Source organism: Harpia harpyja, chromosome 10, assembly GCF_026419915.1.
Source record: "Harpia harpyja isolate bHarHar1 chromosome 10, bHarHar1 primary haplotype, whole genome shotgun sequence".
Classification (NCBI taxonomy): Eukaryota; Metazoa; Chordata; class Aves; order Accipitriformes; family Accipitridae; genus Harpia; species Harpia harpyja.
Genome location: NC_068949.1, coordinates 4741650 through 4762620, shown reverse-complemented (window position 1 = coordinate 4762620; position 20971 = coordinate 4741650). Strand labels below are relative to the sequence as shown.

The 20971-nt window shown below is 43.0% G+C and overlaps 1 protein-coding gene across 1 annotated transcript; it reads right to left on the bottom strand.

Annotated features, from left to right (window-relative positions):
• Window positions 1-1104: 1104 nt before the first annotated feature.
• On the bottom strand, window positions 1105-19725 carry TSPAN15 (tetraspanin 15). The gene is made up of 8 exons (XM_052799678.1): window positions 19570-19725; window positions 13962-14147; window positions 11931-12005; window positions 9870-9965; window positions 8191-8307; window positions 4657-4704; window positions 3163-3279; window positions 1105-2679 (listed from the first exon to the last, which is right to left on the bottom strand). Exons 1-8 carry the CDS (start codon window positions 19663-19665, stop codon window positions 2527-2529), a joined length of 888 nt encoding a protein of 295 aa, XP_052655638.1. The 5' UTR covers window positions 19666-19725; the 3' UTR covers window positions 1105-2526.
• Between the last annotated feature and the right edge of the window lie 1246 nt (window positions 19726-20971).

Here is a 20971-nt window from a genome sequence, read left to right as displayed (position 1 = left end):
GGATGAACTGGGCAGGACCGAGCACAGCCCTGCAGGGTCAGCAGCTCAGGATAAAAACAGCTACTTGTAAGCACACAAAACACCTTGTGCACAATACAAACCCACTCAAAAATCAATCTACTAACAGGACATAGCATGGCCCATGGAGAAGAGCCAAGCCTCATGCTTAAGAGCAAATTCATGCCCCCATCGCAGTCTCCCCATCATCTCCCACGGCTCAGGTGCCTGGAGGCAGCTGAGCAGAGACCTGCTGCATCCTTTCCAGCCACCTCCTGATCAGCATCATCCTTCCCTCCGGTCACCATGGGCCTATGAAGCAAACAGTTAAATTTCCTCAGACCTGAGGGAACGGGAAGGGTCAACAGTATTTGAATCAATCATTTATTAAACAAAGTCACACGTTTAGTCCGTGATTGTCAGGTAAACCCCCCCCCCAAACACTGCGTATGACAGAGAGCACCGAGGAACGGCTGAGAATTCAGTACAGCCCACACATTTCCTTGCTAAAGGAGAATTGCTCCCTGGTATCCCCAAATACTCTCCCTGTTCCATTTAAACCACCCAAATTTTAACCACGCTTCTGTCATCTCCTGCTTTCCCAGGTATCTTCAAACCACCACAATATTTACTATTAGTAAAGAAAGAAAAATTACCTTTGTCATTCCTTCCTTCACAATTCATTACAGCCTTCCTGCCATCTCAAATTCGAGCTTTGGTCCCCTCTTGCTGAAGGCCAGAGCATGGTTCTGCCTCTGGCGATACCCCAGCTCCTGATAATTCCAGCTCCCACCTTCCCAGCGCACACTCCGTAATAAACCAATTTCAGCTTCGATATTCCTATCTTTCACACATAGCAGTTAGCTCGGTCCTCCGAAGTTGCCCCTTCCTTTTCCCCTTCCGCTCTTTGTACACATATCCACCCTTAAAACACACCTTGCTTCTTAACTTACCAAAAATACATTACTCAGGATAGAGACCAGGAAAATTGAGGTGATGACGATAAGGAGCAATTAAATATGTAACCATGTGTGGGACCCAACGCTAGAGTGTGCTGTGTAGGACATAACCTCGCACTGCAGACGATGGGCTTGATAACGCTGTGGGATCTCTCCCTCCAGACACCGTCAGAAACACTGAAGAACTGGACGAGTCTTTTTTTTGGCTCCTGGAAACGGATGAAGCTTCCTCAGAAATCCTTGGTGAAGGTGGAGAGCTAAGCAGCAAACACCGAGTTTTGAAGAAAGCAGAAAACATGTCCAGGACAGGGAAATTAAAAAAAAAAAAAAAACAAAAACAAAAAACAAGCAGAAGAAAAGCAGCAAGGAGAGAATAATATCAGCTATTTCTCTGTATGGCTTAGACGAGTGGCAGAAAAGAAGAGATTCACAAAGACAGGAATCCCACTTTATTCTCATCCTGAATTTGTTTATCTCATGATAATTGGGTTTTGCATTTTGCCTGCAAGCCTGTCAGGGGCTGGAAAGACTGCAGAGAAATGCTCAGGACAAAGCAGCAATAACAAAAACCCCAGAGCTCTCTGTGACTTCCCAAGTATTGTCTCAGATTCACTAGGAGAAGCAAACAAGGCACTGACCCTCGGTGACTGTCCAAAACCCCAGGCAAGTCAGCACCCAAGCCAGAATCACAGCTCAAGGTACTTCTACCTTTTGATTCAGCGTTTGAGGGACAGGCTTAACTTAGAAAAGAAAATAAAAAGCATTTTAAACAAAATCTTTGTGCTTTTTTAAAAAAAAACTTCTTGTTTTTATTTTGACAAGAAGAATAAAATTTAGAAACATCTCAACATACAGAACTCCAAAAAATAAAAAATCATAAATCACCTAAGTTAATTTACTAAAGAGGAAAAATACAGTACATACAAGACTCAAACATCCTGTAAGTTTGTACAAAAGCCAGACAGTAATAAGTTGCATTCAAAATATATCAAGCATTACCTGACTGATTCGACATTGGCATTTGCCCCATTATTAAAAGGCACAAAAGACTGAGCAATGAAAGCGTTCAGCATCACATCCATTATTGTCAGTAAATTCATCAAAATTAGCATAAAAAAAATTATTAAACACATGTTTAATATTCACCACATAGATCAGTAAGAAATCTTTTTTGGAAGGAGTAAGAAAATAAAGTTGGAAAGGACAAACATTTAAATATGACACCCCTAGACACAAAGGCTCTTCCTAGAAATCTACCTTCCAATCTTCCCAGAATAGTTTTCACAGCTGCGTATCACTCGGCAATCATTCAAAAAAAGATTTAACGATCCACAAGCCCACCTTCCAGCAGCGTCATGATACCGCAGCAGCATCGTCGGCAACGTGGAGCCCTTTTGGTGCGTCTTTGGTTGCAGACACACCGAGAGCGACGAGGCTACGGAGGTATCGGCACGCCACCGACCCACCGCCGGTCTGCTGGCTGCTTCGTTACACCTGTAGTCTGTAATAGCCAGCGCAAACCAGAACGGGTGGATTTGCCTTTTTTAAACCATATTTGAGGTTTCCAAAGTCAGCCCGGGTAACACATGCAGCAGCCGGCTCCAGCAAACTCGGGGGCAGATCTCTGCCGCGCTTCTTCAAACAGTCTTTCGCTCAGCTTGTGCTCGGTGATGATATCTTCCACCCGAGTTATGTAAAGCAAGGATAACAACACTCCCAGGAACTGTGAAAGGAAGGGGCATCTCTAGTTGGAGATCAAATACTGCTTATCTAACGCTTCTCGCAGCAGTTTTTACAAATTATGTACGCATACGTTGGATATATGTGCAGGTATACGGTAAGCATACAGACAGAAACTCACATTGTTGTTATTCTTGGCATATAGGGGTATGAATGGATCATTTTTGTGAAGAGCTAATACAACAGAAGAATTACCACCCCTTTGCCTTGGAGCATTAGAAAGTCTCAGCGGACGCAACCTGGGGGAGGAGAGGACTCAAAAAACCCAAGCAAAACCAAATTAACCCACCAAATTCCACCATATATCACAGTAATGCTACTAAATTACCAGAATGCCACCCCAGCTTATCAGTTATGTTAAATTTATATAAAAAATGATAATTAAATATAGTCAGATGGGATTTCGCATACTGTAGCAACAAACCAGATACTCCCTTTAACGGATAACGCACTGGCCCCTTCTTACCTGGGGTAGCAATATGCCGAGCAGCACACCGGCCATGATGCTGTAGTTGTCCAAAAACCAAATAAGCACTGCATTTGTGCACCCTCGGACATATATAACATGCTGAACACTCAAGCGCTGCAAAATAACAGAGCAAACGTTCAAACAGGCAGTTGCACTGGCATATGATACAATAACACATGATAACTCAAAATTCAAGGACACAAATTTGGTCTTCATTCCCATCTCTTTAAACCCACTGAATTTAACAGAGACCTCATCACTAATTCTTCCATCCGTTTTTAGGTTGTTCCACACCTGAACGAGTTATTTCATTTTTTTTAAACCTTTTTTTGCAACTACTTTTCTAAAAGAAATGCATCCAATTCTCATTTTAGACGACTTGGAAAGTAGAGAAGTCTCTCTTTTGCTTTTATCTCTGCTTCCAGGTTGAAAGTACAGCAGTGGAAAAATATGAATTGTGGACCAAGTGCTTTGCAATAGACTGTAAAAAGGGCAGGAACAAGAGGATTTCAGATTCAGTCCTGCAAGCTGCGTGCACCGTGACCCCAACCCATAATATAGAAAGCACTTGAGGCTGCAAAGAGTCCTAAGCAGATGAATAGGGTAAAGTTAAGCGTATGCTTAAGTGCTTTGGGCGTTAGAGCCAGGCTGGAGCATTTAGGTGATTAAGCCATAAATCACTGAATCTAAATGAAGACAGGTCATATGTAAAGATAACCAGTAATCCCAAAAACCAACAACTGAAGCTGGCATTGTGCGCCAAGTGCCTCAAATGAGCTGGGGAGAGGGGCTTTTTCCAACCAACCCCCCGCACCAGCACTCCAAAGCTAGGAGTGGAGAACTCCCAGCAGATCCAATTACTGATTTCCCTTCTTAATCACTCCACAATTAGTGCCTTGAGCCGGCAGTCTCTACTCTGGAGTCACCGGGGCTATTCCCAAGAGGCAAGACTGAAGAAGGAGGCAGCCCCATCCCGCTCCTGGAGGGAGGAGAGGGCTGCCAACACAACCTGGGAAGTCCCACTCCTCTTCCAGGAATAACTATTACAGGCTTAAAAATAAAACACCCACCACCGGCATATAAAATACTTAGAAACGGCGAAGTTTACTTTACCGAAACCAATTTTTCTAGGTGAGAAACTTTGGCTTTTAAGTATTAAAAGCTTTCCCCAACTCAAGTCACTGATTAAAAGTAGGAAAGCAGCTTTCTTTGCATTAATTGTGCAATTAGCATAAGGGGGATGACCTTTGGGAAGACATGCTTCATGCACGTCAACCAAGGAATCATGGAAGATACAAAGAAGGGAAGACACCACAATCAGACAAGATTAGTTGTTTTACTGTATGAAAGTTTTTCCAGATAAAATAATTTTAATTGCTGATTTAACTGTCTGGTAGATTTAAGCATGCAGAAGACAATTTTATAACTGACCAAAAAAATGCAGAGAAGCACCACCCTTTGCCACGACAGGGTGGACACTCGTTACGTTACCTCTTTGTCAATGGTTTTGTATCCGCACATAGTGTTGATAATATCTGTCTGAAAAGAAAACAACAAATATAAACTGCAGCAGAAAACAAAAATCACAAAAAAATTATTTTTACTCTTCTTGTGTTCACCAAGCTCGTACAAAAGCAACAACAGGGTTACTTCTCAATCCAACACTGGTTTCTTCCAGCAGCCCCAGGGTCAGATTTACATAGAGCTCTACATGATTTTAGAGAAATCAGTATTGCCAGTGTGTCACGACACAAGACATTTGAACCGTATCTGTCCAGCAAAACCAGCGTGGCATCAGAAACCAAAGCTAGCTGTTACAGAGCTGTACGCCACAGCTGTTTCCACAAAACAAACAGCTGGTTTTAATTTTAAGGCCTTAATAACTTAACACATCTTATTAAGAAAACCAGGGGTTAACATGGCTATCATGCCATCCTGATGACAAATTTAAGTTCAGAAATATCTCAACCCCAAGTAACGTCCAATACTAGGAATGCTTACACGAACATTTTACAAGAGCAAATTTATTATATTTTTATATGCCATTTTATATATATGAATATAAAATTCATATATTCAAAAAAAGACTGAATGCTTGCATTCATCACAGATTACTAATGCATTTTCTGTAACCCTTTAATATTTCGCATGCCTCTAACTGGCCTGCCAAAGCTAGCCTGAAAATACCATCCTTCACTTACAAATCAGCTAACGTAAAGCCCACCGACATCAAAGGAAGCAATGAACAAAGCCATGGCAGAAAATGAGAATACGCAAATGAGGAAAATAAGGCGGAACAAACTCTACTGTATTGATATACCCTCCCTGAAAATTAAAACAAGATGTAGAAATGAGATTTCTAAACGCCGGTGGCCTCTGAGCGATGGGCTGGGGTTCCCAGGTCACCTCCCCAAGAAGGAAGGGGGACGTTTGCAAAAGATGGAAGGAGGACGGGTGTTACAAAATGGCAGAAACACCAGCCAGGGTCAAGTTTTTTAAGCCCCCAAAAAGCCAGGCTCTCACCTTGAACGCGCAACTGGCTGACAAACAAGGTTTGGCATGTTCCTAAAAAAACCCGCTCTATTTCACAGGTCCGTTGGGAAAACGTGAGGGGTATCCAGCTGTCAACCACAGGTAATAAATACTCTTGGAAGTCAAAGTTTGCAATACTAGGCATCAACGTGTTGCTGTGTCTGCTGTGAGCGATTTCACATCTACAAAACGCTTGAGCCTAACCGACAAACACGGGGTCATCCCCAAAATACGGGACTGCAAGCAACACAAGTCACATAATTTCATTTTAAACACAGCATTTCCTAACAGGACATCGTGGCACAAGAAAATGTATGCAATGGAGATAAATGCATTAGAAACAGAGGTTTATAGGCATCTGGGGACTAATTTTTATCTGCTACACTAGCGTAAGTCTTTAATAAATACTTCAACTTAAAAATAGTCCCTCCAGAGCCCCCCCCAGCATGAGCCTGGCTCATGTTAGCATGAGGCTTTTTCAGAGAATCAGAATCCAACCTCTGACATTAGCAGGAGTTTTCCATGACTACAAAGCAAATGAGTAATCACAAACCGTATCTGTAGTTTTCCAGGACAGAAACCAGCCTGTATTTGGAAGCATTTGTCAAACATACAAGATTTATGCATCTTCTGGTTGGTTTGTTGTTTTTTTTTTTTTTTCCCCCAAGGCAGCTGGCCATACAGCCATGGTGTTAGTGTCATCCTGCCGAGTACGCGTCCGTGCCGCTTGGACTTCACGAGGCAGATCCACGGCATCCCAGTGCGGCAAAGCCACAAGCCCTCACGTACCTCAGCGTCTTGCTGAACACCCTACCCTTAAATAAGAAGTTTGCTTGTTCTTTTGGGGCTTCTCCCTGCCTTTCCAGTAATTTCCCTGAGCTTAACACTTTGCAGGCTACCTTTAGGCTGCAAGTAGTCTTGTCCCCCCCTCCCCAGTTGCCAATGAAGCATACAGAGGATATACTCCCTCTTTTCCTCGGCAAAGTTTTTATTTTAGTGCTTTCCTGCCTGCCAGGTTGCATTGGAAATCCTCGACACGTTTTGATTATTTGTGCCACAGCTGGAAAGGCACCTGGTGTTATTAGTCACCGATTATTGCACTGCTTTGCCTTCACAGCGCTGCTGTATTTCCACGCTCATCGACTAACCTTTTAAAACAAGACTTCAACAGAGAAATGAGAGCTACAGAAAAACAAGCGGTACTTTGAATGTCTCCTAAAAAGCCAGATTGCTCTTGACTAACCAGCTCTATCTTCCTTTACCATCAACTGAGGGCAAAATCCTGAGTTGTTCTGCTCAGTGCAGCTGTGGATCAGCAGATATTTTCATATACACGACCTTCTTGTTCTCAAACACCTAAGACTTAAAGCATAACTATTTAGCTTTGGTTTCTGAGAATAAATCAAAGCTCAGCGCAGATTTAAACAGACTCTTTCTCATACACAAAAAATGTGTAAGCATACGTAATAAACACCTTCATATTATACACATTTCTCAGCAACACCTCCTAGCACGATTACTGACACAATTATTGCATTTATTTTCCCTTTTTTTAATTAAACAGCCATGCTCAAGGCAGAAATTGAAAGGGCAGCACGTATCAGGCACCAGTAGGCTATCCATCATGAGCTCTACCACATCTGCTCTTACACATACTCAATTTCTCTGTCTCACATTCAGACCAAAGACCAAAACCCAGTGAGGCTGGGATTGCCCGTACTGGTTTTAAGTTGAGGAACAGTTCTTTATCAAATTCAGCATGACCTCCATCCCTCAAATGAAAAGCGATGAATTCAAACTGCTGAAATTTATATAAAACACATTTATGTGGAACTTAACGCCTGCTCCTAGTGCTGCCAGCACCAGTTAATACCAGTTCATCACAGACTGAGAAACTGGTCCAGACTCCAGCTGACAGGGTGTCCTTCCAGGGAGGATTTTACAGGGTGGCAAGGCAGGCAGTTTTCAAGGATGGGTTAGGGCAGAGCAGCAGCTCTGGTCTAGACCTGCACCCACAAGGATGCGCTGACCCTGAGGTCCTTTGCCCACATTTCTGGATTTTTCTGGATGGCGGGGTCGTTCTCTTTGGTTTTTAATTCACACAGCAGCTGGTGCACATCACTCCAACCCCCACCCACAGAAGCAAATCGGAGCCCAGGCTTCCTGGCAATGCTGGAGCAGCAAACCCTGGGGAAAACACCAGCAAAACTTAATTTTAAGCAGCCCTGGTCCAGGCGAGCCATGAGGTTAGAGGAGCTCCCAGGATCTCTTCTGCATTTCCAGGACTGCGTTGTGTGACCGTAAGACAGACCAGAGCCAACGCATCTAATTCATTATTTTCTCCTTTTCAAGCTGTCAAGACCAACGGATCCATAGCTCCCATTTTCGGGAGGGACCCATTTTCCTTCACTTCTTCCCCCAGACTTCCTCAAGGAAGGTACCTTTTTAAGCGAATGCCGGCGGCCGACAGAGAGCAGCGATGCCGGGACTTACCTTATTTGTGACACAGCAAGTGTAGGGCACCCCACAGGCCAGCGGTCCCGGCGCCGCACAGTTGTGGTACACGTTTTGTGACCAATCTTTATAATCTTCCCCACCGCAGCACTTAAACTGGAAAAAAACGACACAAAAGGCAAAGGGGGGAAAAAAAAAATCGTATCTTAACAGAAACTCCTCTACTAAGTAGAAAAGAAAGTAAGAATAAAACAGTTTTAAGAGCACTGAACTACCCAGCAATTCTGTCATTTTATCAGCAAGGCACATACGAATGTATACGATAGATACAACTGAAAAGAATGAAAGATACAGGCAGCATTCCTCCATCACTCGTCGAGCTATTACCCAGGGTGCCAGAAGAAAGTACTTGGTGCTAACTTCCACCTCCCATCTTTTCCAAGTTGAAAAATTTTCTTTACGGGTCTGGACGTTGTTAAGCAATGTTTTTACATTCATTCCATCTCGAGCTGTAATACACTACTTCAGGTTTTTTAAGGATTGTGACTACATTTCTAAAAGACAAAAGTGTTGCTATAAAGTATAAAAATAATCTCACCGAAACATTTTGGGTGTAATTTAGTAGAACTGAAATCTGGCAAACAAATACTGTAAGTTTACACTGACTTAATACAAATATTCACTTTATATTTTAAACGAAGGGAAAAGGAGCAGCTTATTTAATCACTAATGTTTATTCGCTGTACATATACATAATTTTGGGCAGTGCATGGAAACTTTAAAGCATTATGAAGTCTAACGACAAAATTTCCTCAGAATGGTTTGCTTTTGACAGACTTTCCATGCTAACTTTGTTTTTCAAAGCAGGCTGCCATCTCCATAACGATGTCATAAAATATACATATCACTTCCTAAATTAACTTTTTTTTTTTTAAATCATTACTTGGCATGGTCACTGACATCACATGGGCCCTGACATCACATTTCTGAACATTTTCTGCTTCTTCTATAGTCTCTGAACTGCATAGCAGAACTCTTCAATAATCCAATAAACATTTCAACACACCAGCCTTAGGGAAAAAAAAAAAGGCTGTGAGTCAACTACACGTGCCATTAAGTAATGCTCAGCTGGGCTCAACACAATTTTGGAATTTTAATTACAGGTATATACACTTCCATAGGCATTTCCTTTGAATAAACACCTTGTTAAAGAGCTTGCTATGTGCCCTCAAGTGAAAATACAGCGGCCCAGGTTCAAATGGCCTAACTGCCACCTAATTTCTCTTTATCTGGTGCCTCCCGTTAACGAGATGCTTTTGAATGTCTTGGACCAGCCAGCAGAAATGCTAAGCGCAAGAACTTGGGTGGAATTTAGGCTGAATTTGTCAGAATCTGGCTGCGGGGCCCCTATAAGCCTACACGTTTGCAGGATCTGGCCTTGAGCATCCAAATCACACCCACCAAGGGAAAAGCTGCATTTTGCCCTCTGCTCCTTGCAGTGATTCAGAGGGCTTCAAATGCCAGCTGGGATGCTGGAGGAGCCCTGACTGCAGCCACGCCGTAACAGATGATGCATCAGATCTCACCCCCCACATCAGTAAGAATTTGATTATCACATCACTGGAAAAATGCAAAGCTGTCGCCAAGGATCTACCGCATCTCGGCACTGAATTAGTCCCAGGAAAAAAAAAAAACAAAGCAAACAACGACCAACCAACCCGCTTTTGAACAGAATCCATGATGTTCTTGAAGTCTAAATCATCGTAGTAATTCTCAATTCCTCTTCTAATATTATTGTTCAAAAAGTTGATTGTCTAGAAGGCAAAAGTGAAACAAGATTCACACGTTACACACGCCGAAACAAAATTAAAAGAGCAGGTTAAAGTGACAAATGTAACTGATGAGCACAAAAGGAAAGGCTTTTTTTTTTTTTTTTTAAAGAAAAAAGAAATACCAGTTAAAAATAAATGATAGCACAGTCCATTCTCTTTTAAGGCAGCAGCCTCACTGCTGGTTTTGTGCTGAGAAGTGCTAACAGTGCGACACCTCTCCACAACAGAGAGTTTTCAACATCCAGCACAATCACAGCATAGCAAAAACTAGGACTAATCATAACCAGAACGTAACAACTTTCCTTTCAGTCCAGCTGCTAAAATGATCAAAGTTAAATCCTTACAGGTCAGAAAGAAACCTGAGATACACCTACTAATTTTCTCAGTATTACAAACTGCAACACTTAAAACCAAAACAGAACAAAAACCATTATCACATCAGTGATTAGAAATAACAGGGAATTTTGCAGGACTATCCTAACTTGCCAAGAATAAACAGCAGCAAATACCAACTACTCTCGTGCTACCCGTATCACCTCATTTAGACTTGACAGATTTGAGAAGGAAATAGAGAAAGAAATGGGAAAAATCAATGAGGCATGCAAAACAATCAGTATTTAAATAGAGGCTATTACCCTAAGGTTTTATTAAATACTTCCTTCTCCTCCCCATACTAACCCCAACTTCTCCCTTAACCTCAGAAAACAAGCAAAGAAACCTGCCCCTGAGCGCAGCTGTCCTGCTCAGCCACCCAACACACGTGTCGGGAAAACGCTTACTGCACAAAAACCCCCAAAATACATTTTCTTTGTCCAAAAGTCAACCGCAATTCTTCCTCGCCCTCTCAGCAAATACCATCTTTGGCATTTACTTAATTTTCTGCCAACCAAATTCTCTGCATCCCGTGATGCTCACACTCCCACACCACGCAGGCTGATCTGCTCCCTTCGGATGAGTCTGGTGCTCCCACCACAATTCAAAATAAATCCTTGCACGGGGCCAAGGTGACGTCTACAGCAACGGCCAACGACAGCTTCTAGAAAGGAAGATAACTCAGCCTCTGCTCTCACAAGTCAAGTTCACGACTCCGGTCCAGCATGGAGTAAGAAGAAAACACTAGCTAGGGAGAACATAATACTACTTCAAAATAACAATGAGTTGTTATTTTAAAAAAAACCTCTTTTTTTAAAGCTTTTTTATTTTTTTTTAAGTAATGTGTAACATAGTATGCACGACTTCTTTTTGTGGAAATGAGATTGGTAGGATTGGGGTGGGGAGGGAAGAGGTCGTGTTATTCAGCATCTCCTTTTAATGCTCATATTTTGCCAGATTTGACAAAAAAATCAAAGCACAGAAATCTAGTACTTGCCATGGTGAACACATTTGTGTTTTAAAACATTTCTAACACTAAAAAAAAAAAAATAGTCTGCTGCTTTCCATTTAGAAAAATTAAGGTTTTTATACAATTATAGCATGCTTGTAAATGATGGGGTCTCCTATAGAAATTAGTTATGCTGCTTATGGATGTGGGCAGGGAAGAGCTGTCCTTCATATACGGTAAAACATTTTGGCTACTAAAAACCACCAGTCTCCAAATCCACCTGGAAACTTCCTGAATCAGCTGTCTGATTCGAGAAGGCAAATGAGAAGAAAGCACTTTGTAATACATGAAGAGCTGGAAACTCCTTTTGCCCATATTGCACATTCTTAAGTTACCAGATTTTCTCCAAATTCTTTAATCTGGAATTCATCTCCAGAACGGGTGGCCAATCCTACCCATCCCCGAACCTGAAAGGCCCTGAAAAGTCTGCACCTGCCTTCAGACCTCCATCAATTAGTGCTCAGGTGACAATCTTAACACCTTTTATTTGCTCAGTAGCGTAGCTGTAACATCATGGCTTGTGAGTAATGTTCTTGGTGATCAAAACCCAAATGCAAGCGGCTCACCTGGTTTCTGAAGATCAGGGCCACCACTCCACCAGTCAGCTCAATCAGCAAGCAGATACCAAGAATGTACATGAACTGCAGAAAAACAATTGCAAGTGAGACCTTAAACAGAACAAACGCCAATTACTCTTTCAGTTAGTGGCCTTAAGTCTGTAACATTCAATCGCCAACACACTTGGCTTTCTGCATACGAGATGTCATTTTAAAGAAACATATAAAATTATGGTTTTGTTCTTATAACGCTGTTGACGTCACAAGAACGCCTTTTTTCCTCACTTGAGTCATTCTGGTTTTGCCCAATTGGCGAACACATTATTTTTCTGCTTTGAATGGACTCAAAACCAATAGATGCATTTATCACGCCAAGATACTTCTCTCCATAACAGCATCCCAGAGAAGCATATTAATGGACTGCTACAAACCACACCGAACTTTGTGTTTTTATGCTTCCTCTAAAAACAGTACTTACCTGTTAGCTTTCATTTCTTGGGTAAAGCAGTGCTTTAAGATAATTCAAACCACCTTCTACTAAGTTGCCAGTGTTAAATCAAAGCAAAATTCTGGGCTTAGTACCTTTTACCGTGTTGCTGCAGAAGAGGGAACTGAGCTGTACTGCACTGCTGAGCCAGCTGAGCACAGAGGCTGCATGATGGGCACTGACAGGACTTACTATGCTCAGTGGTAAGAAAAATTATACCTGCTAGCTGTCTATTTATTCATCTGTATATAATATATATATGTGCTCGCTCACACATGATCACAACATACGCATCTGTGACTACTTATCAAAGCGCATGCAAAATAATATGAAGAAATCCATAGCGACACCGTGAGATAGCTGCAAAATGCCAGTACTTGAAATGTTTTTCCAACCCAAAGGGTTCTTTAAGCATAAAAGATGGCTGATAAGTGAATTTAGTCTGCTTCTTAACAATGAACTTCATCAGGAGCAAAGTTTTATGATCTCTCATGTGAAAATAATCTCTAATGCTCCAACCCAAAAGCTGGTTTAATTTCTGTGCTCTCAAAACGCACTGCAGTGTCACAAATTCACCGGACAGATCTCTTTTCTCCTGCTAAATCCAGAATCAGCCAGAGAAGCAGACATTGGGGACTTTCTTCGTTTAAATACCCTACCAGGTTTGCTACCACAACAGGAACAGAAAATGTCCTCGGCATCGGAGGATACGCTCAGAGTGAAAGAAGCCACCACTGCCTAAGAACAGACTGTCAGTAAAATTCCAGCCTAATTTCAAAATCCACAGTTGCCTCTTGCTTTGGCTCATGTAACATGCCACGTATTTACCATTTCTTTACATCGAACTGACGCGAAGGCGAGAATTACGTTTTCGCGCTTTACTTTTAATTAAGTCGTATGTGCGACTTCCATCCGCAGCCACAGCATTATACAGGAACTTCCCTAAAGACTCATTTGGAGAACACCAGAGGCCACAGCTCATCTCTGCTGGTTCATCAAGCAGGTTCACGGCTGTTGGAAATCCCCCCGTACTGATGGGGAACGCTGCAACCAGACTTTGCCTTTTCCTTCGGCCAAAGGGCAGAACTATTTCCTCTCCTCCAACACAGTTCCCCTACGCAGGGCACGTGCCTATGGTATGGCCAGACCAGAGAAAAAGCAGGCACCGTGGTGCCGGGCTAGCGTCAAATGGTATGTCAACAGCGGAGTTTGCACAAGATCCACGCCGGCTGATAATAATTAACATTCCTGGTTATTTTCCATAAAGCCCTTAACTATTGGAAAGGTGATTTTCTCAGCGCCAGGCTCTGACCCTCGCCTGTCCTGTCACTGGCAAGACGAAATACTGCTGGCTCCCTGATGGAGGGACATCCATGGACTGCAGTTCGGGGACCGTTGCCGGAAAGCAGTTTCAGATTTAATTAAAATAAAAAAAAAACAACTTTAGGAAAATATTTTTCAATGTAGACATAGTTATGGGTTTGAATTCAGGTGACACTGAAAAGCAAAAGCGATGAGCCTTAAAAATTAAGAATAAAAAACCCAACACTTACTGCTTGAAGAAGGCATAAATTGTCTCTTAGAGAAGCAAGTACACCCACAAAAGATACCAGGAACATTATAATGCCCAAAAGTATTAAAATAATTGCTGGGGCTAGAAAGGCACTTTCCAGAGTTTTGTACTTTTGTCTTTCAACTTCTGCATAAATCCCAACCGCGAGGACAAGGGCTCCGATCACCTGAAACAGAAAAAGAGAAAAGCACAGACGTTACTCTTTCTCCCAGTAAACACAGAGATGACATTTTGTGAGTACACATGAACCTCTGACTACTCACTTCAGAATTAATTATAAACAATGAAACACTCAAATCAGAAGTTTGGATTAAAAAAAAAAAACAACTCAAAGACTAAAGCAGAAAAAAGCTGAGTTGGAAAAAAACCTAAGATTTGTTAATTTTAAAATATATTTAATAATGTTTTAACATTCTGGAAGTTAAATTGAAACACATGTCACTGGCTGAAATGTAATTTATTACTCATCTGAGATGACATATATTACATATACTAACAAATGCCATGACATTAAAGTTCCTCCTTTGTGTGTCTGTCTGTCCTTCCCTCTGTGTGTATATATATATATATATGTGTGTGTGTGTCTCTAACAGAACACAATTTCTAAGCCAGTCTGCAATCAACAGCTTGTATGTCCCTTCACAGCAGCTCCTACTGTATTTAGGCTCAGTAAATATGGCCAGGTGTATCCTATACCTCCCTTCCTCTTGCCATCAGGGGAAATGCACTGGATTAAAAAAAAAAAAACCAACACCAAAAACCACACCACACACACCGCAAAAACGCAAGTTTGAAATTACATCGCTTTCTTAAACTACCACCAGATAAAGCTGACAAGTGAAACACTGCATTTCATTTAACAAGGTAAAGGTATTTCAATCAAAATAAACACAGTTAAGTCAAAATCATTTAGTATGAAACCTACGGTGTGCTGCAAGTCGCTTTGAATTACGCTGAATTAAAAAAAAAAAAAAAAAATAGCCCACAATACTTAACCATGAAAACTGCAGTGGAAAAACTTTCCTGCCGACTCTGACAGCCAGGCACGTCCTCGGGGAAGAGCCCAGATTCAAATGAATCATTTTGGCAATCTGATAAAAAACATGCCCCTTTTCTGACCTGACATTTCTGCAGGAACCCCGAGTCTGCTCCCTGCACACCAACGGCAAGGAGAACACACTTCTTAATTATACGAGGCTTTTGAATATCACATGGTATATCCCGGACAAAGGTCTAGATGAACACACGACATACTTAGTTGCAAGATCGTGAGCCCAACGGCTGAAATATTTTTTTTAATTACGGGATATCTTAAAATAAATAATAACTTACTGGAAATTCTTTATTTTCTACAGGGATGAATAAAAAACCCAAAGGACAACATGTGGGGAAAGCCACCAAGTTGTCATTTAAACAAGAAAAATCGCAGAAGGGTCCACCCATAAAAATAAACATACCGAAGCTATTTAAAAAGCAACTTAAAATTTTACATGACCAAATTCAGAGTAACTCTCCCTCTGACAAATTCAGAAATCATGCCGTAAGGTTACGGATGACAGAAGGGAAAACATGGTGGACAACTAACAGGTACCCAAATTTACCACTTGCATGCTTCTACTGTAAAATTGTAATTAGGTTTTTTTTATTACTGAATTGTCAATTTGTAGTGTTAGCTTTATTCTTTAAAAAATTCAATGGTTGTAATAATAGTATATATTACTATAAATAGTACTATAAATATAGTAATAAATTATAAATGTCTTTTCAAGCAGACGACAACATAAACAAATCAGTTCAAAATTTTTAAATACAGCTATAACAATTGAGGAAAGAGTCTCAGAACCATACAAAACAATTACAGACTATAAAATTGGTGACTGTACATGTATATGGGATTCAAGAGTTCTAGTAGTAGGTAGTAGTAGTATTTTAAAAAAATAAAAAATAAATTAAAAAAACCCCTAAAAACCTGACATCTTTGTGTCCAGACTGCATTCACCCTCCTCGGAAAGTAGCAGATAATACAACTTAAAGATGGACTCTCCTGCAAACACTAAAGCACCATTAACAAGTTAATTCTTGCCTGGTAGATTCCTTGTTTAGAAAATTTAAAAAAAAACATTGGAGGTAAAACACAGGTATTAAAACTTGATGGGGATTATCTGAATTTCAGAAGTGTGCGTTTTTTCAAGGCTAGAACGTTTTACTGACATGTCTTTTTCTTAGCCATAGCTTTCTCATCAAAACGTTCCATTTAAGAATTTTGTTGTTGTTGTTTTAAAGATTCAAAGGTGCCTGTGAGTAGAAATACAAGACGCATTCCCGCTTTAAGAGCTTAAGATACATAGACACATATAGCAATCTTTATACACATACGTTATCTTCACCCTTTTCCATTTGCACTTCAGCTCACACACCCTCCAAGACCACTTCTAGCATTTTAAGCGTACAAGAAACTTCGGTCCTGCCTTTTGTGTTCTGACACCAAAAAAAACCCCAAAATTCCCCCTTTCAAATTCCCACCTATTACAGCTTTTACTGTCCCAAGGACCAAGGTGGCTGATACCCCATCCCAGACAAACGACAGGATTAAAGCGATTTTGTGACCCCCGGGGGATAAACAGGGAGCTCCTCACCGCTCCTCTGCTCTCTTCTAGAAGCGCACCAAGCCACTTGCTCTGGCAGGCTTCAGGACCCCAGACATTAAAATGATGACACTCCCCCAAAAGAGGACTACAAAATACCCCTGTAATAAAACTCCCTTGAGCCATCCTAAATTAACAGTTCTGCAAACCGTGGCACGCAGAGGGCACGTGCCGCAGGGAGGCAGGCAGGCTTCGCGCTGCGTTCAGCAGCACCACTGCTGTGCCAGGGGAAAAGCATCAGCTGACAAATAAAAAAACTCAGATCAACCTATTATATAGTAGACACACACACAGATTTTGAAGCATAAGAAACTATTGGGGGGGGGGGGGGAGCCCACCTAAGTACACGATTGAAATCCTCATTCCTTACAAGCAGAATTTATGCTTTTGTTATCTTCTACTTTTTTAAGCATTTAATAAAAGTCTTTTAAACCTTTAATACAGTCAAATCAACAGCAGCCAAGCAGATGCGCTAACGTCGCAATCATCCCACCCGTGCCTCTTATCCGGGACTGTGCTCTCCCTTCCTATGACCAGGGCTGGAAACTCAACTTTTACGTAGGTAGCCCACAAACATACTTTACTGTTTACATCCTGCATCCTTCACAACAGTCCCGAATTTGGCAATTCACACTGTGTCCGCAGGAAAAATTAACTGGCCTTGACTCACGTTACCTGAGTATCCACCAGCAAATACCAGGGACTTTCTCGGGGGCTTTTGCATGCACAGAAGTTGCTTTCCCAAGAGAAAGGAAAAACATTTATTTAGAAGTAGTGGTTTTAACCCTGTGTTTACAATACTTATTCTTAAATAAAGTGCCTTCTCAACAACAGCACCTTCTGTTTAAAATGCTGGATGTTGTTTACTCCAGGCAAGAAAAATTACATCACAGCCTCCTTCACCAGCAAAACGGTGGCCTGAAAAAGTTACAGGGATGACTAGTTTTTAAAAAAGCCCTGGGTGAAATGAGAAGACACAGCAGCGACAGGGCCTGTAGCAAACGTCCCCTCCGGCTCTCCCAGCGATGCTTTCATTTCCTTTCTGCTTTTAGATAAGGCTGATATTTAGTTCCTGGTGAGTTTAAGCAATCCTGGGGACTCGAATCCGGGTGTACATCACTCATAAATGTACCGGAGGAACAGCAACAGCGGGGAGGAAAGCAAACGGCCTCGGCATCCCGTACGTCAAAGCCCCAAAAAGCAGCAAAAGAACACAAATCACCCAAAATTTAAGCAAGCCAATACTCCACAGCCAAACTTTACTCCCATTTTCACCAATTAAAAAAAAAAAAAGAGTCAGTAAGACTAGCACAGCTGAAAAAAAGAACCAGCCCGCTGATATTTACAGCTAATGAGATCTGCTTCACTAAGCTAGAATAAAAGAAAATTTTGAGAGAGAAACCCACATGCCATACCTCACACAATACGGCGTGTGTTCGGCCCGAACGCCGGGAGCACGCTGCCGGGCTTCCCGAGAACAAACGCCATCAGCCCCCATCCTTCCCCATCCCGCAGCCCCCATCACGCCTGCCGCCTTCTCTCTCTCCCAGAGTAAACCATCTTCCCAGCTCGCGCTCAGTTATAAACAAGGACAGAGCGTTGAAAATCCAGAGCAAGGAACTACAAAGAGTAAATAAACTCGTCAGGCTACTTGAAAGAGGCTTTGTCCTTCAGGGACACTCAGAGAAACATTTCAGAAGGGTCCTTGTGCTGCTACCGGATTAATTTTTACATCCCACCAGCAAGGGCTCTTGCTGCCAACAGAAAACACGGAGTAGACAACATGCATGGTCCTTCATGAAGGACCCCCTGCAGAAAAAAGGGCTTGAAAAATAACACAACAAATTTCCCTTTTCTGAAAGTCGCACCTGCGGAATAGTTGCTGTGGAGTAACACGGGAAACTTCAGGAGTCAAAACCCAAGGGTTTTCCTTGGTTGGTTTGTCTACTAAGAGAGACAAAAGATATCCAGGATCCCCAAAAGCCTGAATTACACTCAAATGCTTTGCATTTCCGTTTTTGTTCATCCTTAAACTGTAGCTTTAATCAGATACCTACTATCAATCAGACCTGGTAGATCTAAACCTCTTCTCCCACGCAACACGCCAAAAGCTTTATGCTCCCACCTTGTAATACCGCGTCTACTGAGACAGAAACACAGAGCAGCAAAACAAGAGCTTAAGCAGCATATTAAACCAAAAGAGCCAGAAAGAAACCCCTCCTCAGCGCAGCCAGGCAGCATCACCCCGGTACCCCAGAACCTAAAAAAGCACCTTTTAAAAATCACGGTCCTTACAAGGAGCCCCGACAGCTCCTTCCAGCCCGGGGGGTGCCTGCTCGGGGTGAAATCTGCCACGTTTGGGAAGTCGGCGGTAATAGTCTGGACTATATGTATATACTATATAAGCAGGTGGGACTGTATCGCTTTCAGGAGGCAGCACGTGGGTTTTACCTGACACCTGGCTGAGGACAGCAAGCGTGACACACCTTTAAGTTTTAAAGCCTCACAGCATCATCCAGCCGAGGCTCAGAACCCCCCTGACGACTGACTTTGTAGGGCAAAGGCTTTATTTACCCAGCTCCCCTCGGGCGAAAAAAAAGCCTCATTTTAATACGTGCATAAACGACTTTCTACCTGCCAAACTTTCGAACCCCTACAAGTCCCCCATCCGCCAAAACCAGTTTGTCAGTCCTTAGGGAAAGCCGGGGAGCTACACCCACGGCCCCGGGTGTGCCAGCCACCGGCTCAGCAGCAGAAGCATTTCTTATTGCAAAACCCCGGTACTTCGTGCAAGGAGAGACACGCACCCCCCCCCCCCCCCCCAGTTCCCGAGAGGACCCCCACGCCCGCCCCCGGGACCACCGATGCGCGGCCGCACGCTTGCCCACGCGTGTACAACCCCCCCCACCCCACCCCCACGCGTGGGCACCCACCCCTCCTCACCCAGAAGGTGGTGGAGTAGGTGATGAGAGTGAGCTTGAGGCAGAGGTAGGAGAACCGCCCGCAGTACCGCACTTGCTCCGCGTCCCCCGCCGCCATCCTCCCGCCCCGCAGCACCTGCTGCCGCCGCCCGGCTCCGTTCCCCTTCCCTCTCCTTCCCTCTCCTTCCCTTCCCTTCCTTCTCTTTCCCTCCCCTTCCCTTCCCTTCCCGGCGGGCCGTGCCCGGGGGAGGGAGCGGCCGCCCCGCCGGGCGGGCCCGGGGTGCCCCGGGGGTTGCACGGCGGAGAAATGCAAATAAAACCCGGGGCGGGGACGGCGAAAGCGAAGGGGAAAAGCTCCGAAACGTTCCGGCTTTTTCTTTTCTTTTTCTGTTGGTTTTTTTTTTTTCCGCAATTTTCTTTGCAAATGCCTAGCTGCCGAGGGGTTGCCCGTTCAGGACAAACCCCGCAGCTGGAGACGTCAGGAAAAAAAAAAAAAAATTTTAATAAATCTATCGCTGCTCAAACAGGCATCTAAGAGCGCTGCCGGAGTGCAGAGCAATGCACACAAACCTCTGCGATTGCCACGGAAGGCGGCGTGGATGTAAACCACCCAAACGCGAAGCTGCTGCTTTGCTGCTGGGGTTTTTGGTTAAGCGTACATCAACGTCGCAAAGCAGAATCCCTACGCTCTACAGCAGCCCAATTAAGCAATACCAGAGCCTTTACCTTTCATTATAACACCCAGGCGATCGCGTGCGCGAAGAGGGTGCTGTCGTGCAAATACCACCGCCCTAGCGCAACAGCGAACGGGCGTATCGCCCTGGCCGCATTTTTTATCCACATCCCGCTGCCGTGACAGTGGATCAGTGTTGGTCTTACACAGCCATCATGAACTGCAAACGCCATTCATGCCTACAAGATTAAATAAGCCCTTTCAAGCTGCCAGCGCTGCACTCCTGTGCCACAAAGGACTATTTTCCTCCGGGGAAAAAAGTCTCATTCAAAGTGGCAGACAACTGTCACAGAGTTAGTTGTTGCGTCCTGGCCCAGAGCAGAGACAGACGGCATTGAAAATCAGCGGCTGGTATCGGAGAAGATGAAGTGTGGCAGAATTTATTCTTAAATTATCTAGCAAAGAGACTGTGGAGAACCTCCGAGCTGCATATGTAGAACCGTGTAAGTGGTCAGTCGCACATCATTTTGTTAGGTACATACAATATACCAGTAGTTGCTACCAAAACCTCTTTTATAAAGCCTAAAAAATATTCCTGGATAACTCTGTTATAAAAAGTGCCATTGCTTTTGCATGCAGTGCTAAACTCCGCTTCTGGGAAACAAATAATCCAGCCCAGGTCCCTGCCAGCGACAGAACAGCTCATCACCTCTTACGTTTCTGACAATAATACATAATACGATGTCCTAGA

Excerpts from the sequence above, each read along its gene's own strand:
- TSPAN15 (XM_052799678.1), bottom strand. The coding sequence starts at position 19,665 with ATGGCGGCGGGGGACGCGGAGCAAGTGCGGTACTGCGGGCGGTTCTCC. Across the intron at positions 14,148-19,569 it reads CCTACTCCACCACCTTCTGG|GTGATCGGAGCCCTTGTCCT; the intron begins GTGAGGAGGGGT and ends TTTCTGTTTCAG. Across the intron at positions 3,280-4,656 it reads ACAAAACCATTGACAAAGAG|CGCTTGAGTGTTCAGCATGT; the intron begins GTAACGTAACGA and ends GTTATTTTGCAG.